General features: G+C 55.2%; 7 protein-coding genes across 7 annotated transcripts; 4 read left to right on the forward strand and 3 right to left on the reverse strand.

Moving 5' to 3' along the window:
* The first annotated feature begins 84 nt into the window (after positions 1–84).
* Positions 85–2,065, forward strand: L226DRAFT_79492 (uncharacterized protein). Its single transcript, XM_067687248.1, has 2 exons — positions 85–115; positions 187–2,065. The coding sequence occupies exon 2, from the start codon at positions 208–210 to the stop codon at positions 1,822–1,824; it is 1,617 nt and encodes a 538-aa protein (XP_067535197.1). The 5' UTR covers positions 85–115; positions 187–207; the 3' UTR covers positions 1,825–2,065.
* L226DRAFT_487446 (FAD/NAD(P)-binding domain-containing protein) lies at positions 1,945–4,072 on the reverse strand. Its single transcript, XM_067677198.1, has 4 exons — positions 3,974–4,072; positions 3,336–3,916; positions 2,665–3,285; positions 1,945–2,617 (listed from the first exon to the last, which is right to left on the reverse strand). The coding sequence occupies exons 1-4, from the start codon at positions 4,027–4,029 to the stop codon at positions 2,151–2,153; spliced, it is 1,725 nt and encodes a 574-aa protein (XP_067535198.1). The 5' UTR covers positions 4,030–4,072; the 3' UTR covers positions 1,945–2,150.
* Positions 4,073–4,215: 143 nt separating this feature from the next.
* On the forward strand, positions 4,216–6,419 carry L226DRAFT_535499 (RNA-binding domain-containing protein). Its single transcript, XM_067680916.1, has 5 exons — positions 4,216–4,411; positions 4,474–4,575; positions 4,633–5,272; positions 5,327–6,000; positions 6,058–6,419. Exons 1-5 carry the CDS (start codon positions 4,271–4,273, stop codon positions 6,229–6,231), a joined length of 1,731 nt encoding a protein of 576 aa, XP_067535199.1. The 5' UTR covers positions 4,216–4,270; the 3' UTR covers positions 6,232–6,419.
* Positions 6,420–6,498: 79 nt separating this feature from the next.
* Positions 6,499–7,225, forward strand: L226DRAFT_79447 (uncharacterized protein). The gene is made up of 3 exons (XM_067687247.1): positions 6,499–6,663; positions 6,739–6,956; positions 7,020–7,225. The coding sequence occupies exons 1-3, from the start codon at positions 6,588–6,590 to the stop codon at positions 7,041–7,043; spliced, it is 318 nt and encodes a 105-aa protein (XP_067535200.1). The 5' UTR covers positions 6,499–6,587; the 3' UTR covers positions 7,044–7,225.
* A 1,171-nt stretch (positions 7,226–8,396) lies between these two features.
* On the forward strand, positions 8,397–10,312 carry L226DRAFT_463907 (alpha/beta-hydrolase; the record flags this gene model as incomplete). Its single annotated transcript, XM_067675822.1, has 9 exons — positions 8,397–8,662; positions 8,716–8,782; positions 8,846–8,958; positions 9,008–9,172; positions 9,236–9,268; positions 9,321–9,414; positions 9,466–9,515; positions 9,569–10,144; positions 10,207–10,312. The coding sequence occupies 9 exons, from the start codon at positions 8,397–8,399 to the stop codon at positions 10,310–10,312; spliced, it is 1,470 nt and encodes a 489-aa protein (XP_067535201.1).
* A 328-nt stretch (positions 10,313–10,640) lies between these two features.
* Positions 10,641–12,017, reverse strand: L226DRAFT_463546 (RAI1-domain-containing protein; the record flags this gene model as incomplete). Its single annotated transcript, XM_067675794.1, has 6 exons — positions 10,641–11,003; positions 11,060–11,105; positions 11,173–11,260; positions 11,308–11,506; positions 11,556–11,685; positions 11,752–12,017. The coding sequence occupies 6 exons, from the start codon at positions 12,015–12,017 to the stop codon at positions 10,641–10,643; spliced, it is 1,092 nt and encodes a 363-aa protein (XP_067535202.1).
* Positions 12,018–12,296: 279 nt separating this feature from the next.
* L226DRAFT_613449 (beta and beta-prime subunits of DNA dependent RNA-polymerase) lies at positions 12,297–17,713 on the reverse strand. The gene is made up of 19 exons (XM_067686510.1): positions 17,540–17,713; positions 17,359–17,491; positions 17,159–17,308; positions 16,743–17,108; positions 16,476–16,691; positions 15,929–16,414; positions 15,852–15,872; positions 15,709–15,799; positions 15,087–15,659; positions 14,737–15,021; positions 14,251–14,678; positions 13,948–14,194; positions 13,540–13,895; positions 13,400–13,486; positions 13,278–13,346; positions 12,984–13,218; positions 12,762–12,934; positions 12,516–12,703; positions 12,297–12,461 (listed from the first exon to the last, which is right to left on the reverse strand). The coding sequence occupies exons 1-19, from the start codon at positions 17,575–17,577 to the stop codon at positions 12,392–12,394; spliced, it is 4,212 nt and encodes a 1,403-aa protein (XP_067535203.1). The 5' UTR covers positions 17,578–17,713; the 3' UTR covers positions 12,297–12,391.
* Positions 17,714–17,732: the final 19 nt, after the last annotated feature.

The raw sequence follows: 17,732 nt of genomic DNA on the forward strand, positions 1-17,732 counted from the left end.
CTGGTGCAGGAGGAGTTGACAGTCAAAGACGCGCGCCAAGTCCGTGCGTGCTTCTGATTCTTCAGACAGCCTCAGGCTCCTACCGCGACGTCGCCGACAACTGTGCCACTACTCAGTATGTTGACGTGTTGTTCCTCTTCGCCATACGGTCGTTCAAACAATCGTGACTCACAAAGCATTTGATAGGACCTGTCACTTGTCGTTAGTATGCTGACGGAAGTGACGAAGGCGAAGCAAAAGCAGTGGTTGCAGGAACGAGATGCCGTTCTCGTGAGGCAGGCTGCTTTGGAGCAGGAACTCGCCCGGCTGAACCGTCTTATCAATGCTGTTGTTCCCATCAATGCCTTGCCTGACGAGCTCCTCATCGAAATCTTTGGGTACTTCCGCGCCACTGTTTCCGCTGAATACCAGGGAGGTCGGAACCTCGCCCCACAGTGGATGACAATCCACGGTGTATGTCGTCGCTGGCGACAGGTTGCCTCATCCACACCGAAGTTCTGGCGCATCGTACAGGTGTACAGGAAACCCGAGTGGCTGTCACTCTCGCTATCTCGATGTGCTCAAACGGCGGTCGATATTCAGTTCCTCAGTCCAGCCTTTTCGCCCGCGCGTGGTACCATCCTCCTCTCGCACGCGTGGTTGATCCGGAGCCTCACTATCCCATCGACCAACATCGCCTGGAACATGGTGCTCACCAAGCTGTTCTCTTTGCCCATGCCCTCACTCGAAAACCTCCGCCTATCGCCGCCGCTCCAGAAAGTAATCCACCACGAAGACCTGGGAATCGCAGGTAGTCGTCTTCCTCGTTTAAGGAACCTCGACTTGGTGGGCTACTTCGTACCCCGAGATGAGGCCCTCTTCGCCAACCTTCGTTCCTTGGTCATGGACAGTTGTCCTTGTCCAGCGACCTTCCCCCAGTTTCTCGACCTGTTTAGCGCTGCTGTGCGCCTCGAGGAGCTCACCCTCCTCCGTTGCTTGCACTGGTTCCAGGGGTCAGGGATTAACCTACCTCCTCCTCCTGCCACGCGGGTCGTTTTGGCGAATTTACGATCCATGCAGATCGGCGGCGATTCCCCCCTGTTGACCTCGCACTTCTTGAACAGTATCCAAGTCCCCAACGCCTCCCATATACAGATTGAGTCGGATACTTTCGCCGACGATATGTCCGAGGTGTCCGACTCCATGATCTCTACACTTCCAGCTGAAGTGCCGGCTACATTCCCTATGTGGCCGGCGGTTACCTCGGTGGAAATCACAGCGGATCATGACTTCTTCGATATCGTTGCACATACCCCGGCAAACCAGACCATTACGGTCTCTCTCACCTCTTCCTTGAAAGTTCTCCAGTGGCAAACCTTCTACGAGGAGCTGGTTGTGGATTGCACTCAACTCTTCGCCGACTGCCCCATTCAAAAGCTCGAGCTCCAGGGCATCCACGACGATGTCACCGAAGAGACCTGGCGTAGTGTCTTCCGGCAGTTTCAAGAGCTGGAGACCGTGATCCTCGGTGGCAGTGGTGGTTCACTCGATACGTTCTGGAAGGGCCTCGCGTCCACGCAAGATGGACACATATGCTGTCCTCGGCTCACCAGTATCACTACCGGGGAGGATGACAGCCAGATAACCTTCTCGGACTTCCTAGTCGAGGAGGCGTTCGAGACATTGCGCAAGAGGGACATAGGAGGGGCAAGACTGGGTTTACTTGACGTCCGTTTGCAACGCGACGACCATGACGGGGCGTACACGGAGGACGACGGTCGTTTAGAAGCCACTCGTCGCCTCGAGACCATGGTTGATACGGTATCAATGGTTCTCGTGTCTTAATAGAGCTGCCAACATCTTCAATATGAAAGGAAGACGTGGTCGACGTATATAGACTTGGAAGGATATGCGAGCGATGTGGATATGACTGGAGACTGTCGGTTGAGTTTCCGTTAGCGCGAGGAACTAGACGTTCGCTGGTCTGCCTTGTGGTTCGAAGGTTTCGAGAAACCTTGCTCAAAACAGTACAACTATGTACCCACTCACGTTTGGGCTGCGATACAGAGGATGCACTCGCCGGTACATATGTATGCGATGAAGTTAGGGTTGTTGATACATGTCCATATCAGTCTGCAGATACATAATTCAAGTTCTCCAGCTAACCAATCTTACCACTCATCGGACGTCTCATCCTCGACAGCATCGAGAGGTGGCCAGAAAGAGTCAATGTCTGGACTGGTGTCTTCTGTCCCGGCCTTCTCGACACTCGCGTCCCCTTCCTCCGCCTCTTCCTTGGGCACCGTACGTTGCACCCCGGCCGCTTTCAGCTGCTTGACAGCCGTCCAGAACATCGCTTCGGCGTGCTCGGTCGCCTCGTCCGCGATAGTGGGGAGATGTGGCCGAGATGGAGGTGTGACAATGACACTGGAGGAACTGCTGGGAGGGGCGGACGAAACAGCTGCTGGTGTATGATGAATGTAGAAAAGCGAGAAGAGAGATGTAGCAGGGGACGTGACTGAGGATGACGATGGTGGCGCTGTGAGGCTGAGTGCAGCTTCAAGGTATGGCCTGAGCAACTCCTCTGCAGATGAGGAGAGCGTGGACTCCGAAAGAGATAGCGAGATGTTGACGATGTCTGACGAACAGTCAGCACCATCCGAGACAATAGACTGAATGACTTACAACGTCCTCTCGGCGCCGACATGCTGCCTTCACCGGTTACCAGGGCATGCACTGCAGTCGTCGTCGACCCATTCTGTAGACATCCGGGAGGGAAGACGAGCAAGGCAGTGTCGACGTCGTAACTGGGAGGCTCTGGTTTCTCTGACGGCTCATCTTCCGGGCCATCCGTTGGTCCGTCAGTATCGGTAGATGGAGTGTCTTCTGGGACCTCAGAAGGCGTGAACACCAGCGGTTTGTCTATTATTGCAACGCATCGCGCAACGGCATAGGCTGATTGCTTGGAAGTACTTGTGTTGCCTCCGAGGGAAGTCGGAACGTAATCAGGAGAGGAAACAAGGACCTTCGCAGTCAGCCGTTCGTCGAAGTCTATCAACTTCACGCTGTACGAGTGGGAAGTAGAGGTGCTCTTCTCGTCCTTCGTAGAATCATCGGGGGAAGACTCGACCGAGACCACACGTCGGCCAAGGATGTAGGTCCCTCCCTTGACAGCTGATGTGCGGCAGAAGCCCTGCGCGGTCTCGCCCAAACCGCCGTAATGGCCCACGAGGAAGGGAGACGCGCCGTAACGTCCAGCAGACCGGAGATATTGTCGTATCCTCTGCATCGCGGGAAGGGTCGGCTCTAAACGGATGTCAGTCATGAATCCTTGGCTCAAGTGCCGGACTTCATACCTTCCGCCGATGTGCAGAATGCCAATGCGTAGGCGATAGCACTTGTCGCTTGGTCCTTGAGGGAGAAGACATCCTGGAGGTACTGAACGAACGGCGTCTGCTCCTTGCCTTCCAGCTCCTTTTTGCCCTCAAAGTCTCCCGCGGCGAACATAAGAAAACGCATCAACCGACGCTTGTCGAGAAGTGACAGTGCCTTGCTCTTGAACACATCCTCCTTGCTCCCCGGCACGCTCTGAACGTACCCTGGGCGGTCATACACCGCGACCTTCTCGAGCAACTTGAATTGACCATATCTCGATACGCCAGACGCAATGAGCGAGTCAATGTGAGGACCAATGGACGGAACGATAGATGGGGCAAGCGAGACGGAGTACTGCCTGGATTGGGGCGGGATGGTCTGAGAGCGGGTGATAGAGGTGTAGCGGGCCCGCTGGTTCGCGAGGTAGTCAGACGATGGGTCATCGCTCGCGCGCGCATCTGCCCACTCCGCCAGCTCCTCAACGGTCAGAGAGGCCTCGTCGCCGCCGTAGTACTGATTGGTATCGACGTGCGCGACTTTGTATCCTGCCTTGGAGAGTGCGCTGCCGTGCCGGAGGCTCAGAGCAAGCGACTGGAAAGAGGAGACACACGATGCTCACGCAGCTGCAACAGACTCAGAAAGCCCAGTTCCAAGCACGACGACATCGAAATCCATTGCGTCCTCGCTGTCGTCTGCGGCGGTGGAAGTGCTGAGCAAGACGACTAGGTCGACGAGCGCGCGCAGGCGCAAGCGCACGATCGGCGCGCGGGGGGCGGATCACCGGGCGGGATTTCCCGAACCAAGCGCCGACTTGCCCTCTTGCAAAAAATGAGCGCGTGGAAGTTCTCCCAACCTCCTTCTCCTCCCCCTCCTCCTTCCCCCATATCCCCTGCCTCCCTCGTCCATATCGTTCACAATGGCAAAGGCAGCAGACAAGAAGGCTGACAAAAAGGTCGCGAAGACCACCCCCGCGAAGAAGGTCGCGCCTTCCCCCGCGAAGGCTGCCGCCAAGGTTCCGGTCTCGTCCAAGGAGATCCTGGAAAAAGCCAAGGCGCAGGTATGCAAAGTCTTCATGTCTTTTTCTTTTCTTTATGCCGATGTTCACAAACGTGCGGATAGGCCAAGGGCAAGTCGAAGGGGAAGAAGGAGGAGAGCAGCAGCGAGGAATCCTCAGAGTCTGAGTCTGAGGAGGAAAAGCCCAAGGCAAAGGCCAACAGCAAGGTACATCCACTGATACTGTCTTCTCTTCGTGGCATCTGCTGACCTCAAGCTCGCTAGTCTAAGGCCGCTGCCAAGGCCAAAGAGTCCAGCTCTGAAAGCTCCGAGTCGGAGTCTTCTGAGTCGGAGAGCGAGGCTCCTGCAGCAAACGGCAAGGGCAAGGCTGCATCAAAAACATCCGCGAAGCCGGCTTCGAGCTCGAGCGAGGAGTCCTCCGAGTCAGAGTCCGACTCTGATAAGAAGCCTGCAAAGGCTGCCTCGAAGCCGAAGGCGACCAACGGGAAGAAGGCGGCCTCCAGCAGCGAGAGCTCGTCGGAGTCTGAGGACGAGAAGCCTAAGGCTGCTCAGGTTAAGGCGACCCCGAAGAAGGATGCTTCGTCGTCATCGGAGTCGTCATCTGATGAGGACGAGCCTCCCAAGAAGGCTGCACCCGCATCCGCCAAAAAGGCCACCCCCGCGAAAGCGAAGGCCACTCCCGCCAAGGCGACCCCTGCGAAGAAGGCGGAGTCGAGCAGCAGCGAGGAGAGTAGCTCCGACTCCGACTCGTCAGACGAGAAGGCTCCCCCGGCAAAGAAGCCTGCGGCGAAGGACGCGAAGAAGGACTCCGACTCCGACTCAGAGTCTGACAGCGAGTCGGAGTCTTCGGACGAGGATGAGGATGTGGAGATGGCTGATGCTTCTGCTGCCCCTGTCGCAAAGGGTGAGTCTTCAATCGCAACTTTTTACTCCAGTCCATTCTTACCTCTAAATACAGGCAAGCGGAAAGCCGATGACGACGAGGCCGCTCCCGCGAAGAAGGTCAAGATGGCCAACGGTGATGCTGCTGAGGCAGACTCGTCCGCTACGAAGACTATCTTCGTCGGCCGTCTGTCGTGGAACGTCGACAATGACTGGCTCGCGCAAGAGTTCGCCGAGTGCGGCGAGGTTGTCTCCGCCCGCGTGCAGATGGACCGCAACACTGGTCGTTCGCGTGGTTTCGGCTACGTAACGTTCGCCACGACTGAGGCCGTTGAGGCCGCACTCGCGCTGAGCGGCAAGGAGATCGACGGTCGCGCGATCAACGTCGACAAGTCCGAGGAGAAGGACAAGTCGGAGATGCGCGAGAAGCGCGCCCAGAAGTTCGGCGACTCCGCGAGCGAGCCCGCGTCGGTGCTCTTCGTCGGCAACCTTAGCTTTGACTCGACCGAGGACGGTCTTTGGGAGGTCTTCGGCGAGTACGGCGAGGTCAAGAGCGTGCGTCTCCCGACGAACCCCGAGACCGGTAAGCCGAGGGGCTTCGGCTACGTCGAGTATGTCGACATCGAGTCGGCGAAGAAGGCACACGATGGTCTCTCGGGCACCGAGATTGGAGGTCGCCCTATCCGTCTGGACTACTCGCAGCCCAGAGATAACAACGGTGGTGGACGCGGCGGCCGTGGCGGTGGACGGGTGAGTGCTTCAGCACATGTATATAATCGAGTAGGCGGGCTGACAGGGCGGATCTAGGGCTTCGGTGACCGTGGTGGACGTGGTGGAGGCCGTGGCCGCGGCTTCGGCGATCGGGGTGGTCGTGGTGGTGGTTTCCGCGGTGGCGCACGTGGCGGTCGTGGTGGAGGTCGCGGCGGTAGTGCCAGGTCGGGTGCCTTTGCTGAGTTCCAGGGAACGAAGAAGACGTTCTAAGCTGGTACTGTACTCATGTTCCACCCATCTCTCGTCCATGTCTTGTATGCTCTCATCATCCTCCTTGATGTTTTTATGACGTAGTTAGGACTAGCCCTGTTTCTTGTGCTTTGCTTGTCTCGAGTCTATGCCATTCTTGGGCACTAACTATGCTGTGTGCGATCAATTCGTCTACACAGAACACAAGTTGAACATGGTGGTGAAAATGCCGCACGAAGCAAAGTTCACGTACGAAGAAGGTACAATATCAGGGAAGGAATTCAGATGGTACCGCTTGCACTATTACGGGCGCCTCGCAGCAGAAGTAGGCGGGGTCGGCCGAACTACCGACCAGCACACCTTGCCCGTCGACCGTCATGTTGCCCACTCTCCGTCTCGCAAACGCACGCAAACCACTCATCCGCTTCATTGGGAAACGTCAATGGCCCTCAAGTACGTCTTCAGACTTGATAATCGCTACAGAGCTCTGGCGCTAACCTGCTACCGGTACGCGACAACGTCATACAGAACCCGAGGAGCAGCACCCGCACCCGTTCGCGCCGCCTGAGCTCAAGCAGCACTTTGCGGACTTTTTGAAGAAGTTCCAGAGCTCTTCTGCGACGTCCAGTTCTAGTGCGACTGCAAAGAACGGTAGCGCAACCGGTCCAGTGTACGAGGAGTTCTGGCAGGCTCCTGCGCGGTATCGGAAACGCGAGCTGGAGGAGTGGGAGATTGACCTAGTGCAGGTGAGTGTACTGCCTTTGCAGCGTGCCAGGAACGGGTGTTCTGACGGGTGTGGTGGGATGTAGAGCGGAGGAGCCTCGGTTCATTGATTACTTCCACCGTGCAAGCTACAATGACATGGACATCGTGCTAATTTAATGGAACAATACTGTACATTCCCCTTTGCAATCATTGCCGCCACAAACAGCCGTCTTCCAGTGTCAAAGCTGCGCTCTGACCCGATGTTATACGGCGGTCTGCGGGGATGTCGGACTGCACATTGGGTCACAGGGGGTCGGTCGACCTTGCTTCCAAGTGACGCCGCAAGTATATTGTCGTCCAGCGGGACGCCTTTTGGTTACCTCCATTTGTGAGGCATTCGTAATTGGTGAGTCCGTTACTGTCTGACGAAGCTCCGCGCTGCACCTGTTCGTCACATTGTTCTGTTCGTTGTCTACGAAGAAGACCGGCCTTCCCTGGTCGGTCATTCTGACCCGCGCTGAGCTGCGCTGTCTATGAGGGAAGACTCTTGTGTAAGCTTCTCACATCAATCAAGACGTGGTCTCGCATGGCCTTTGTTTGGAAGACAGGTTGAGAGGAATGCAACGGATAGGATGCCAACACATGAGAGGGGAGGAGATGACGCGGGCTTACTCCTGTTCAATTTAAATGAGCCGCGCGAGTATATATATGTTCTGACACGCCATTCGTTTGCAGATAGTGGCGCATACAAACCGCCACAATTGAACCGCCATCATCTAGCCATCCCAGCCTGCCTCTCGAGCAGAGGCTGAAATCAGAAATGATACCTCCATTATTGCTTGCTGTCTCGCGGCTCCTGCGCACTTCACGGCTTACTGTACTGAGTGCATCGAGACATCTATTGACTATATATCGACAGTGTTATCCATCACCTTCCACACCGCATTCTATAAATAAGCATGTGTCGGAGTCGGGTTTGGTAGGCGTTGTCTTGCAACTCGGCGACCCGAGGTGAGCACGCTTTCATTGATCACCACCAGGCGACGATGATCACCATCCGTCAGTTCAAACAGTTGGGTTGGATAGGAGAATTTGCGGGCCCGCCGGAAGGAAGCATCGCGGCCACGCCTCGCGAAGTCGAAGTTTCCGATACAACACATGGTCACTGAGCGCCTGCAGCCCCAGCACGACATGGATGTCGAGGGACGGGCTGCGTTTCCGGATCGGTGACCATGCTTCCAGCGTCCGGACCATGGTCTAAACGGCAGCTCGTTCCCTGCAACGCGCTGCGCCTCATGTTTGCCTCCAGAGAAGGTCTGATATCACCTCACCGGGGTCGCCACTCGAACCATCGTGACACAGCCGTTTGTTGTTCCGCTATCAGTGCTTCCTGTAGGGGTCGGGGGGTATAAAGTCCTTGCGGGCGACCTCAGGTTGCTGTTGTCCCCGCTCACGTACAGGACGCCTTCGCCTCTGCGACCATGCTCCTCAGGCTCTCAGCGCTGACTTCGCTCCTGGCCGCCTTGCCGGCGTCAACCGTGCTTGGTGGCCAGATCCCCGTCGTCAACGGAGTCATTGGCGGGACTGAGGTTGTCGCAGGCAACAAGTTCAAGGTCGCCGACCTCGCGCCTGCCGCAACGACCCCAGGGAAGCTGCGCGTCGTCGAGAACAGTGGCGTCTGCGAGACCACCCCCGGTGTGTACCAAGCATCCGGATATGGTGATTTGACATCGAACGAAAGTATATGGTTAGTGTTCAGCTCGACAGGCGGTGATAGGTACTGAACAAGATGCTTCTTAGGTTCTGGTTCTTTGCGGCACGCAATAACCCCGACACGGCTCCGCTCTCCATCTGGCTGAACGGCGGCGTGAGTATCTCCGAGTTTGCCGCTCGCGATGGCCTGCCGGAGACTGAACTTCGGATATGACAGCCTGGAAGCTCCAGCATGATTGGTCTGTTCCAAGAAAATGGACCTTGCCGCATCACGAACGATAGCAGCAGCGTCACTCTGAACCCCAACTCATGGAACGAAGTCTCCAACATGTAAGGCGGACGTCCACCCGCTGCACACGTTTGCTGATGATGGGTGCAGGCTCTACATTGACCAGCCTGTCGGCGTCGGTTTCTCGCATGGCTCGACAACTGTGGGCACGTCCCAGGCAGCGGCATCGGACGTCTGGAAGTTCCTCCAGATCTTCTTCGCCGACTCGCGGTTCTCGAAGTACCAGAAGAACGAATTTGCGCTGTGGACCGAGTCGTGAGTGCACCTTGTGGTGTCGTCGAGACACCTTCGCTCATGATCTTAATTCTCGTGCTTTAGGTATGGTGGACACTATGGCCCGACCTTTGCTGCGTGAGTCCTAGCGGATGGAACCACGAGCGCGAGTCATTGACCCCCAAATCAGATACTTCCTCTCTCAAAACGACGCCATCGCGAAGGGTACTATCACTGGCGTTCCGATCAACCTCAAGTTCCTCGGTGTTGGTGATGGTTTGACTGTGAGTTGTATTAGTCGCAAGATGTGCTACATGCTTACACAAACATCACAGGATCCTCTCAACCAGTATCCTGGTTACATTGCGTATGCCGCGTCGAACCCGTGAGTCATCCACTCCTCAGAGGCGAGTTCGTATCCTAATGAACAATATATAGGTACCACGCCTTGGTCTCGTCGTCCACCATCTCGCGCGCGAACACCAGCTGGACACGGTCTGGCGGCTGCAAGGACCTCATCACAGAGTGCTACAACAACGGCGACGAGGACACGTGCTCAGAGGCGCAGAGCTTCTGCAACAACAACATCCTTTCACCGCTCGCAGGCAACTACGACGTCTACTATGTCCCCACGCGCAACCCCGACCCGTACCCGCCCGACCTCACGGACTACCTCCAGAGCAGCTCGCTAACGAAGAAGATCGGCGCCGAGTCCACCTGGCAGGAGACGAACGACGACGTGTATGAGAACTTCGCGGAGACCGGTGACTGGATGCACAACTCGCGCCCCAACCTGGAGACGGTGATCAAGGCGGGCGTGCGCACGATCATCTATGACGGCGATGCGGACTTCATCCTCAACTACAAGGGTGTCGAGGCGATGGTGGATGCCCTGGACACGCAGTTCACCGAGGAGTACCAGCAGCAGGAGTTCGCAAACTACACCGTCAATGGACAGGTGACGGGTGTCTTCAAGAATGCGGGGACCTTCTCGTACGTCCGCATCTTCGGAGCGTGAGTGTTTTGCTTTCGGTCATCTTGAGATAGACATGCTGATACCTCGGGGTCATTCACAGCGGACACGAGGTCCCTGCGTACAAGTATGGCTCGCTCTCGGTCGGCGAGGCCGCGTTGCAGATGTTCTCGCAGATCATGAGCAACTCTTCGTTGGTCCCCACCTAAGCGTCATGGACTCTCTAGGAGGAATAAAACTGTATAGCAACATAGCGTGCTGTCATTGTATCAAAAGCAGATCTCTCTGAATCACACTATCAGGAAGCAGGCATGGAACTCATAGAGTGGTTGCAAAATACTGCACGGTCGCATGGCTGTCCCCATTGTAACAGTGACATGAGGACGTCGTCTCGTCGGTCTCACCCGTGCAGTCAGTCAACGTGCCGCCATACTCAACCTTGTTTATCTCCCTGTGACTTGCCGACATACTTGTTCCACTGAAGATACGACTATCATTGTTGGCAGCATACTCGGAATTTGTCTACGGCAGAGCACATCATATCCCAGCTCGGCGATCAAGATACCACGAAGGCAAAAGGCCAATCCTCTGCTCGCCGTCATCACCTAACTTGCCGATGTGACCTTGTGCTAAAGGAAACATAGTAGCGCCCTCCTTGGGCGTGAGGATTACGCGCCATACTGTGACTGGAGGCTCTGGGCCCCGCTGCTGGTGGGCGGTGGATGCTTGCCTTGAGAGCAGGTTCCTCAGGGTGGAGAAAAACTGCTGTCCCCACTGCAAGCAAACGTCGCGGTTCCATGAACCAGGTTTATTGCGTACGAGCTGGGGTATCTCCACCGTCTTGTACGATCGTGTCGAGACCAGTTGACCTGCTGGCGTTCGGAAACCAACGATGATTTCCTGTCATAAGACGACCTGAGCGGACGTCACAGAGTCAGTCGGAGTAGACGTCTTACTGGAACGCCCATCAGAAATGATTGGATGTAGAACTTCAGCAACTTCCTGGACGCCATACATGCCATGAGTTTTGCTTGACGTGTTATCGCATCAAAGTGACCCGGTTACTCACTTGTTGAAGCGAACCTCGTCATACTTTCTCTTCATGAACACTGTTGCCTTCAACTCTACCGATGTATCTGGTCTCCCGTCAAAACGGTCTGCTCTTGTTCGGAATCACAATCATGAGATCAAGGTGACTTCTCACCTCGCACGCAATCAATCTCTCCGCCAATAACTAGCTGATGGTTCCCAAGTCGGGTCTGGGCAACCACAGTCCACTGGACGTTGGTGTTGACATCGCCACCCCATCCGGCGGGATGCCCCTCCAATCGTTCGCACAAACCTGGTCGAGATGACGTGGACCATGCTCCGAAAGAGAGGCCGTAGTACATCAGTTTGCATTGCTTGGGGGACATGCGTTCCCTGTATTGAGGTAAGTAAGCGTTACTAGACTACGGTACGAACATACTCAGGTTTTCCTAGCTGCGAGTCTGGAACATGTTCTTCGAGGTAGAGTATGCCTCCAACAAACATGGCGTTCAGCTCGACTGTGTCTAATTCTTGGTAAGGTGCTATGAGGATCCTATTTCGTCATCACATCCGGCATTGATCAGTAAGGCCCAGTGGACTAGATAAATACCCCCCTCACTTCGTCATGATCCTTCTCCAGGTCACAACCGCGATTCTGTTCGGCAAAGTAGCCCAAGACTCACGTCCCGATGTGGTCTCCTTCTCCTGCACCACACGTTGGATAGAGCGGAGGATAGGGTCCAGCCTGGTTGTTCCGGCCGGCCGCTCGATCCACCTCTCGTAGCCATACCGAAGATCAACCCCAGATGGGGCGCCAACGTAGTATCGCAGGGCAGAATTCGTGAACTCAGGAACACGAGTCGCCGTGTAGGAGAAAGTCTGCATGAAGGAGGTTGGCTGCTGGTATGGTACGGTCTGTTGACGCTGTCTGTTGAGATTGCTGGTAGACGGGTAACGTAACAAAGGTGTAATTGGGCACTGCAAACGAGCTGGGTTCGGTGTCCTCTGCGATGCAGAGGACCCACTGATAATACGCCTTCGGCTCATCTGTGGGATGCTGCGGTAAGTGGTAGATGAACTAATGCACGACGCACGATGCACGATGCTCACCGCGTGGCCACGGGAACTTATTTTGAGGAGCTTACGTACACAATTGAAGTCTTCGCGCCGACTGTGCCCTGAATTGCAAACCATCCTGGATGTAGTGAACTAACTAACGTACATATGATCTATAAAATACAACAGATGGTGATATAGCTTCACAATGCTCCTTCGAATAGCAACTTTCTTGGTTTGCCAATGGATGGTGCAGGAGTGACGAGGGCAGGCCTACGCAACAGGTCGGGCGTCAGCTCAGCAGCGGTGATAGTAGGGGAGACTCACATGGATGTACCCGTCATCGCCGCAGGGTTGCCCATGATGATGCTCTCAGACACACCTGCGATCGAATCCGTCTTTCCGAAAGCAGAGGCATCGAAGAGATGGTCGGTCGTTTTCTCGAAGGACGCAAGCATGAGAACGCTGTCCTTCATCTTGGCAACACCGAACCGCGTGATACCGAGCACTTCGCCCTATATCATAGCAATGCATGAGTGGAAGGAGAACAATTGGAGTGCATGCAGGATATACCTTATAAGACATGACATCACCAAGCAACATGACGTGTCGCGGGTCGATACTCATACCGTGACTCTTCATGGTGTAGTTAATTTCGTTGATGATGGTCTTTCTTGCGGCTTCGATACCCAGCACCTGGGCGACCTCGATGACGTGATTGGACGTGGTATACTCTCCAATGATACCTGCAAGGTGTCTCAGCACGAGTCCGCGATATACTGTATCCTGGCGTACCTTGAGTAGTCATGACTTTTTGCAGGCCATAACCTTCCACGAGCAATTCCTTGTCGCCCTTTTTGCCTCGGTGGTCGTTCTCCTCCTTGATGTTGATGATAGCACGTCGAATAGTGGCCACACCCTTGACGACAACATCAGGCAAAGCCCGCTTGAGTTCGCGTAGTCGGTAGTACTTGTCAGGACCGTCGATGTATATGCGCAAGCGGTTCTTGCGAGGAATGATCGTAATGGACTGAGTGCGGTAGTGGTTGGTTACCTGGCTTGTTGCCAACATCAAAGGTCAGCACGCACCTCTTGCTTGATTTTGAGCTTGCGTGCGGCCACTATGGCCCATTTGATGTCATCCAGGGTGAGCTCAAGCTGCGAGGAGGGCTCAGATAACCGCAGCCATATAGTCACAGAAGTCAACGGACCTGAAGGTCTTGGATAGTCTTCGTGTCCACGATGACGCCGATGTAAGTGTACTCCGGCGCCCATGCCTCCTCGAGTACGGATGCAATCTAGACAGTGCTTGTCAACGCATGAGCTTTTCGCAGAAAATGAGAGAACATACATCGCCGATGTGGGTCCTTTCCAATCTGCCCTTGACAATACGAGCAGAAGCCTCGCTGTCGGCCGTGACGAGCTTGCAGCTGATAATGGGTGTACTGATGGCTTTCGCGGCGTTGATGATCTCCTTGATACGCGGTACACCGAGCGTGACGTTCATGGAGGCGACACCGGCGAAATGGAAAGTCTTCAGCGTCATTTGCGTCCCGGGCTCACCAATGGACTGTGCGCCCACAGCTCCGACAGTCGAGCCTGGTTCGATCTTCGCTTTGACGTACTTGGTCCAGCAAATGTCCATGAACAGCCGCAGTTGCTCCTCGGTGACCTTCACCAAGTTGTCAACGGCGGCCTTGTCGGCGTCTGTGGTGGGGTGAGTGGGGAACCAGTATATGTAGGACAGTGCGAGACATACAAGATGCTCCCATCGTCAGGTCGGTGTCCGCGTCCCATTCGTCCTCCCGTTCCAGCGCGTCGAACATGTGATGCTGCTTGCGAACATCGGCCATACGTTGGGCAATGTTCTCGGAGATGAACTTGCGGATCGTCGCCAAGTACGCAGCCGTACATTCCGAGGTGAACTTGCGTCCTGCGAGTGTGCGGTCCACGAACTCCAGGATCTCGAATGGCAGCATACCACGGCCGGATCGAGGTGCAACCGACTATATGTGTAATGTCAATACTTGAGTCATTCCAACGAGGGGGCGAGAGCACGTACTCGAGCATGTCTCCAAGCTCGCTCGTAGTCGACTGGTTGAGCGTCGCCTTCGAGGCAAGCAGGATCCAACCCATCGTCACCGTAGCGAAACTGGACTACACCACCAACAGCATTGCGAACGGAGGAATCGTAGTGTGTCACGAGATCCTCCAGCGCCTTCATGAGACGTCGCTGCATGTAACCAGTCTCGGCAGTCTTGACGGCAGTGTCGACCAGACCCTCACGACCGGAGATAGCGTGAAACAGGAACTCCGTAGGTGTGAGTCCAGTGTAGAAACTGTTCCGGACGAAACCTTTCGATGGGGGATCCCTCGACTTCTTGGGGAAGTGCGGGAGCGACCGGTCTTGGAAGCCATCGGGAACACGATGGCCGGCGATAATCTGTTGTCCGACACAGGCCACCATCTGCGAGACGTTGATGACGGAACCTAAGTAGACGAAAGCGTCAGGCACCCTACACAGGATGGGCGGACAATGGAAACATACCTTTGGAACCACAGGTAGCCATGATGAGAGGGGCATTATGACGGCTGAGTTCCTTCATACAGATCTCTCCGACGTTACCACGAACGTCTGATAGTACCTTGGAGATTTCCGCCTCAAGGGTTTGCTCCTGATCGCAACCGGGCTTGTTCTCTAACAAGCCCTTCTTGGCCTTGATAATGAGCCTCTCACAAGCCGCGTAGGCTTCTTCGACCATCTTATCCTTCTTAGAGGACAGGACCGGACCTGGAATGACGTCGTTGATGCCGAGGGAGAAACCATAGTTTGCTACCCGGTGGGCGTGTGTCAGTCAGTATTCACGAGCGTTGTGAGTTCTTGCAAACAGAGCTCACCGAGGTAGCGTGCACAGAGCTTGGCAACTCTGTTCATGGCAGCCGCAGCTTCATGCGGACCATAGTCTCGCATGATGACACCGAACACAGACTTCTTCTTGCCGCTACCGACGGTCGCCTTGTCCATGACACCACACATGATCTCGCTATTGACAATGACCAGCCAACCGTCGTTGGGTGACAAATCGGGAGCAGGCTTCATACGCGGGTAGCACTTCGCGTCCGGCTTCTCCTCCTTGTTGCACTTGGACTCAACGTTGACGCACACCTTCGAGCTCTTGTTCGGACGCATGAGGACGTTGAAGATCTGCTTGCCCGTCCAAAGTCGCACGGGCTTCCAAATCGTCGGCGGGGGTATGTAGATCTGCAGGTCTGCGTCGCCGAAGTAGGAACAGATTTGCGTGAACTGCTGCCGGTCGAAGAAGGTGTCGCGTCGGGAGAGGAGGAAGGAGGCGGTGATGAAGTCTTGAATGGCAGCGATGACAGGCTCTCCGTTACGAGGGGTGACGAGGTTGTGCTTCACGTTCATGAGCTCAAGAGCCTCTGTCCGGGCTTCCTCGGTCTGCGGCACATCTGGGAAGAGTTAGCGAAGAAGCAGACCATAACAAAGAGATGCGCCTACGAAGGTTCATCTCGTCTCCATCGAAGTCAGCGTTATAAGGACCGCAAACACACTCGTTGAGACGGAAGGATCGCCATGGTCGTACTTTGATCTGGGATGTGTATGAGCTTTGGCATCCCGTAGGACCGGCTTTATGGACTTACTCGATGACACATGATGGAAAGCTGGCAACAACAACTCGGTGAGTGTCACTACAGCTTAGACCCATTCTGGAGCGTACCTTGTGCAAACTTGGCTGCCGATTGAACAGCGCGATGTCCCCGTCGATGACGTGCCTCTCAACAATATCACCTATCCGTAGCCCGTCCGCGATCGCTGTCCTATTACCGAATTTGAGGTACTTCTTGAACCCATTACTACCCGCCGTTACATAGTTTGCTCCGGGGTGCACATCGCAGCCATTGCGCACGGCCTTCTTCAGCCGCTCGATGTTGTGCGCAGTCACGCGTTCAGGATACGTCAGGATCTTCGCGACACGCTCGGGAACAGCGACTTCATCGATGCGCAGGTTGGGGTCCGGCGAGATGACAGTACGCCCTGAGAAATCGACACGCTTTCCGGACAGGTTTCCACGGAAGCGACCCTGCTTGCCCTTCAACCGCTGACAGAAGCCACGAATCGGCTTCTGCCCCATCTGCGACGGCACGCCTGGAAGTTCGGAGTTGATGTACATTGCAACAGAAAGTTGGAGGAACTCCCATTGCTCCTGCATAAGCGATCAATCATGAGCAATGTCCTTGCGATGAGTGTAAGTGACAATATCTGACCATGAACTGTGCAGTGGGAGCACCTTTAGCAAGACCAGACTTGATCAAGGCGTTGCTGAAGACGATCTCGGTAAGCTTCACGGTGAGGTCGTCTTCGTTCGACGCTCCGTCCTGGGCGACCGAGGGTCGAATGGCCACTGGAGGAACAGAGATGTACTGCCAGATGAACTGCTCCGGTCGTCCATACTCCGGACGGAGTCCCAAAAGTTCGCAATCCTGAGAGCTTGTGAGTAATGCTCGGTATAGGAGGCAAACAAATATATTGACCTCGTCGGATATACGCTTGAACAGGTCCAGCACTTTGAGCGGGTTCAAGTCTTCGTGAACAGCCTTGTTAATGTACATCCCTAGCTCCTTTTGGGCCTCAACCGCTGGTCCGAAGGCCTTCTTCCACTTCTCCATCTCCTCCGCCGTCTTCTTGGCACGAAACTTGTCGTGAATAATTTTGAGCGCGCCTGCTTTCTTCACAACTCCGTTCGTGGCGGAGCAATAGGGACAATAGACGGTCTTCTTGGCCAGTGTCAGGACTGCCTTGTTCAGACTTTGTCTCTGGAGGTTCTCGAGGTTGGGTCTCCGGAAGCGCTTGAGATACGTGCGACGGTCCTGTTCTTCGAGCAGCACTTTGGCACAGGTCTGGTCTGGAGTCGGCACTTGTAGTGGGGAGCACTGAGGGTAGGGCTTACCTTGCAAATACATTGCAAAATGCCTATCGTATGCTTGAAGTAGCCAATGTGGAAGACAGGAACGACGAGCTTGATGTAGGCATAGTGTCCAACGCAGTCCACGGAGGAGAGGCCACAAGTCTCGCAGAACGCGCTCTTCTCTGTCGTTCCCTACCTTTTATTCAGTATGGTACCCATATGATGCACGCGTATGGACATACCAGACGGCGGTCAAGAACACCGTTCTTCACAGGCAGACGGTCGATTGGGGTGTAAAGATCGCGGTGAGTGACCTCAAACTCCGCTAGTTTAACTGTGTCTTGGTTGTTCAGCAGACTGAACTGCAGCTTCTTACTATCCGTCTATGAGCAGGTCGATCGCACCGGGCCTGTGAGTACGCACATAACCTTCGGTGCTTGATTGGACACCGGCTCCTTCATCTTGTCCTGCTCCTCCCGCGCGCCGACTGCGCGCTACAATCTCTCCTGAGGGCGTCCAGAGCCAAGTCTCCCAGTGCACCAGCCGAGAACCAAAGCAGCAAGATTCACAAGAAAGCGAGAAGAGAGCAAGCGGACGAGCCGGATGTGAGTATTAA

Source organism: Lentinus tigrinus, assembly GCF_003813185.1.
Source record: "Lentinus tigrinus ALCF2SS1-7 unplaced genomic scaffold L226scaffold_13, whole genome shotgun sequence".
NCBI classification, from domain to species: Eukaryota; Fungi; Basidiomycota; class Agaricomycetes; order Polyporales; family Polyporaceae; genus Lentinus; species Lentinus tigrinus.

Excerpts from the sequence above, each read along its gene's own strand:
- L226DRAFT_79492 (XM_067687248.1), top strand. The coding sequence starts at position 208 with ATGCTGACGGAAGTGACGAAGGCGAAGCAAAAGCAGTGGTTGCAGGAA.
- L226DRAFT_487446 (XM_067677198.1), bottom strand. The coding sequence starts at position 4,029 with ATGGATTTCGATGTCGTCGTGCTTGGAACTGGGCTTTCTGAGTCTGTT. Across the intron at positions 3,286-3,335 it reads ATTCTGCACATCGGCGGAAG|AGCCGACCCTTCCCGCGATG; the intron begins GTATGAAGTCCG and ends ACATCCGTTTAG. Across the intron at positions 2,618-2,664 it reads GTCGGCGCCGAGAGGACGTT|ACATCGTCAACATCTCGCTA; the intron begins GTAAGTCATTCA and ends ACTGTTCGTCAG.
- L226DRAFT_535499 (XM_067680916.1), top strand. The coding sequence starts at position 4,271 with ATGGCAAAGGCAGCAGACAAGAAGGCTGACAAAAAGGTCGCGAAGACC. Across the intron at positions 4,576-4,632 it reads AGGCAAAGGCCAACAGCAAG|TCTAAGGCCGCTGCCAAGGC; the intron begins GTACATCCACTG and ends CAAGCTCGCTAG. Across the intron at positions 5,273-5,326 it reads TGCTGCCCCTGTCGCAAAGG|GCAAGCGGAAAGCCGATGAC; the intron begins GTGAGTCTTCAA and ends CTCTAAATACAG.
- L226DRAFT_79447 (XM_067687247.1), top strand. The coding sequence starts at position 6,588 with ATGTTGCCCACTCTCCGTCTCGCAAACGCACGCAAACCACTCATCCGC. Across the intron at positions 6,664-6,738 it reads GAAACGTCAATGGCCCTCAA|AACCCGAGGAGCAGCACCCG; the intron begins GTACGTCTTCAG and ends AACGTCATACAG. Across the intron at positions 6,957-7,019 it reads GGGAGATTGACCTAGTGCAG|AGCGGAGGAGCCTCGGTTCA; the intron begins GTGAGTGTACTG and ends GGTGGGATGTAG.
- L226DRAFT_613449 (XM_067686510.1), bottom strand. The coding sequence starts at position 17,577 with ATGAAGGAGCCGGTGTCCAATCAAGCACCGAAGGTTAT. Across the intron at positions 17,109-17,158 it reads TTTTGCAATGTATTTGCAAG|ACCTGTGCCAAAGTGCTGCT; the intron begins GTAAGCCCTACC and ends ACTCCAGACCAG. Across the intron at positions 12,462-12,515 it reads GCGATGACGGGTACATCCAT|GCCTGCCCTCGTCACTCCTG; the intron begins GTGAGTCTCCCC and ends CCTGTTGCGTAG.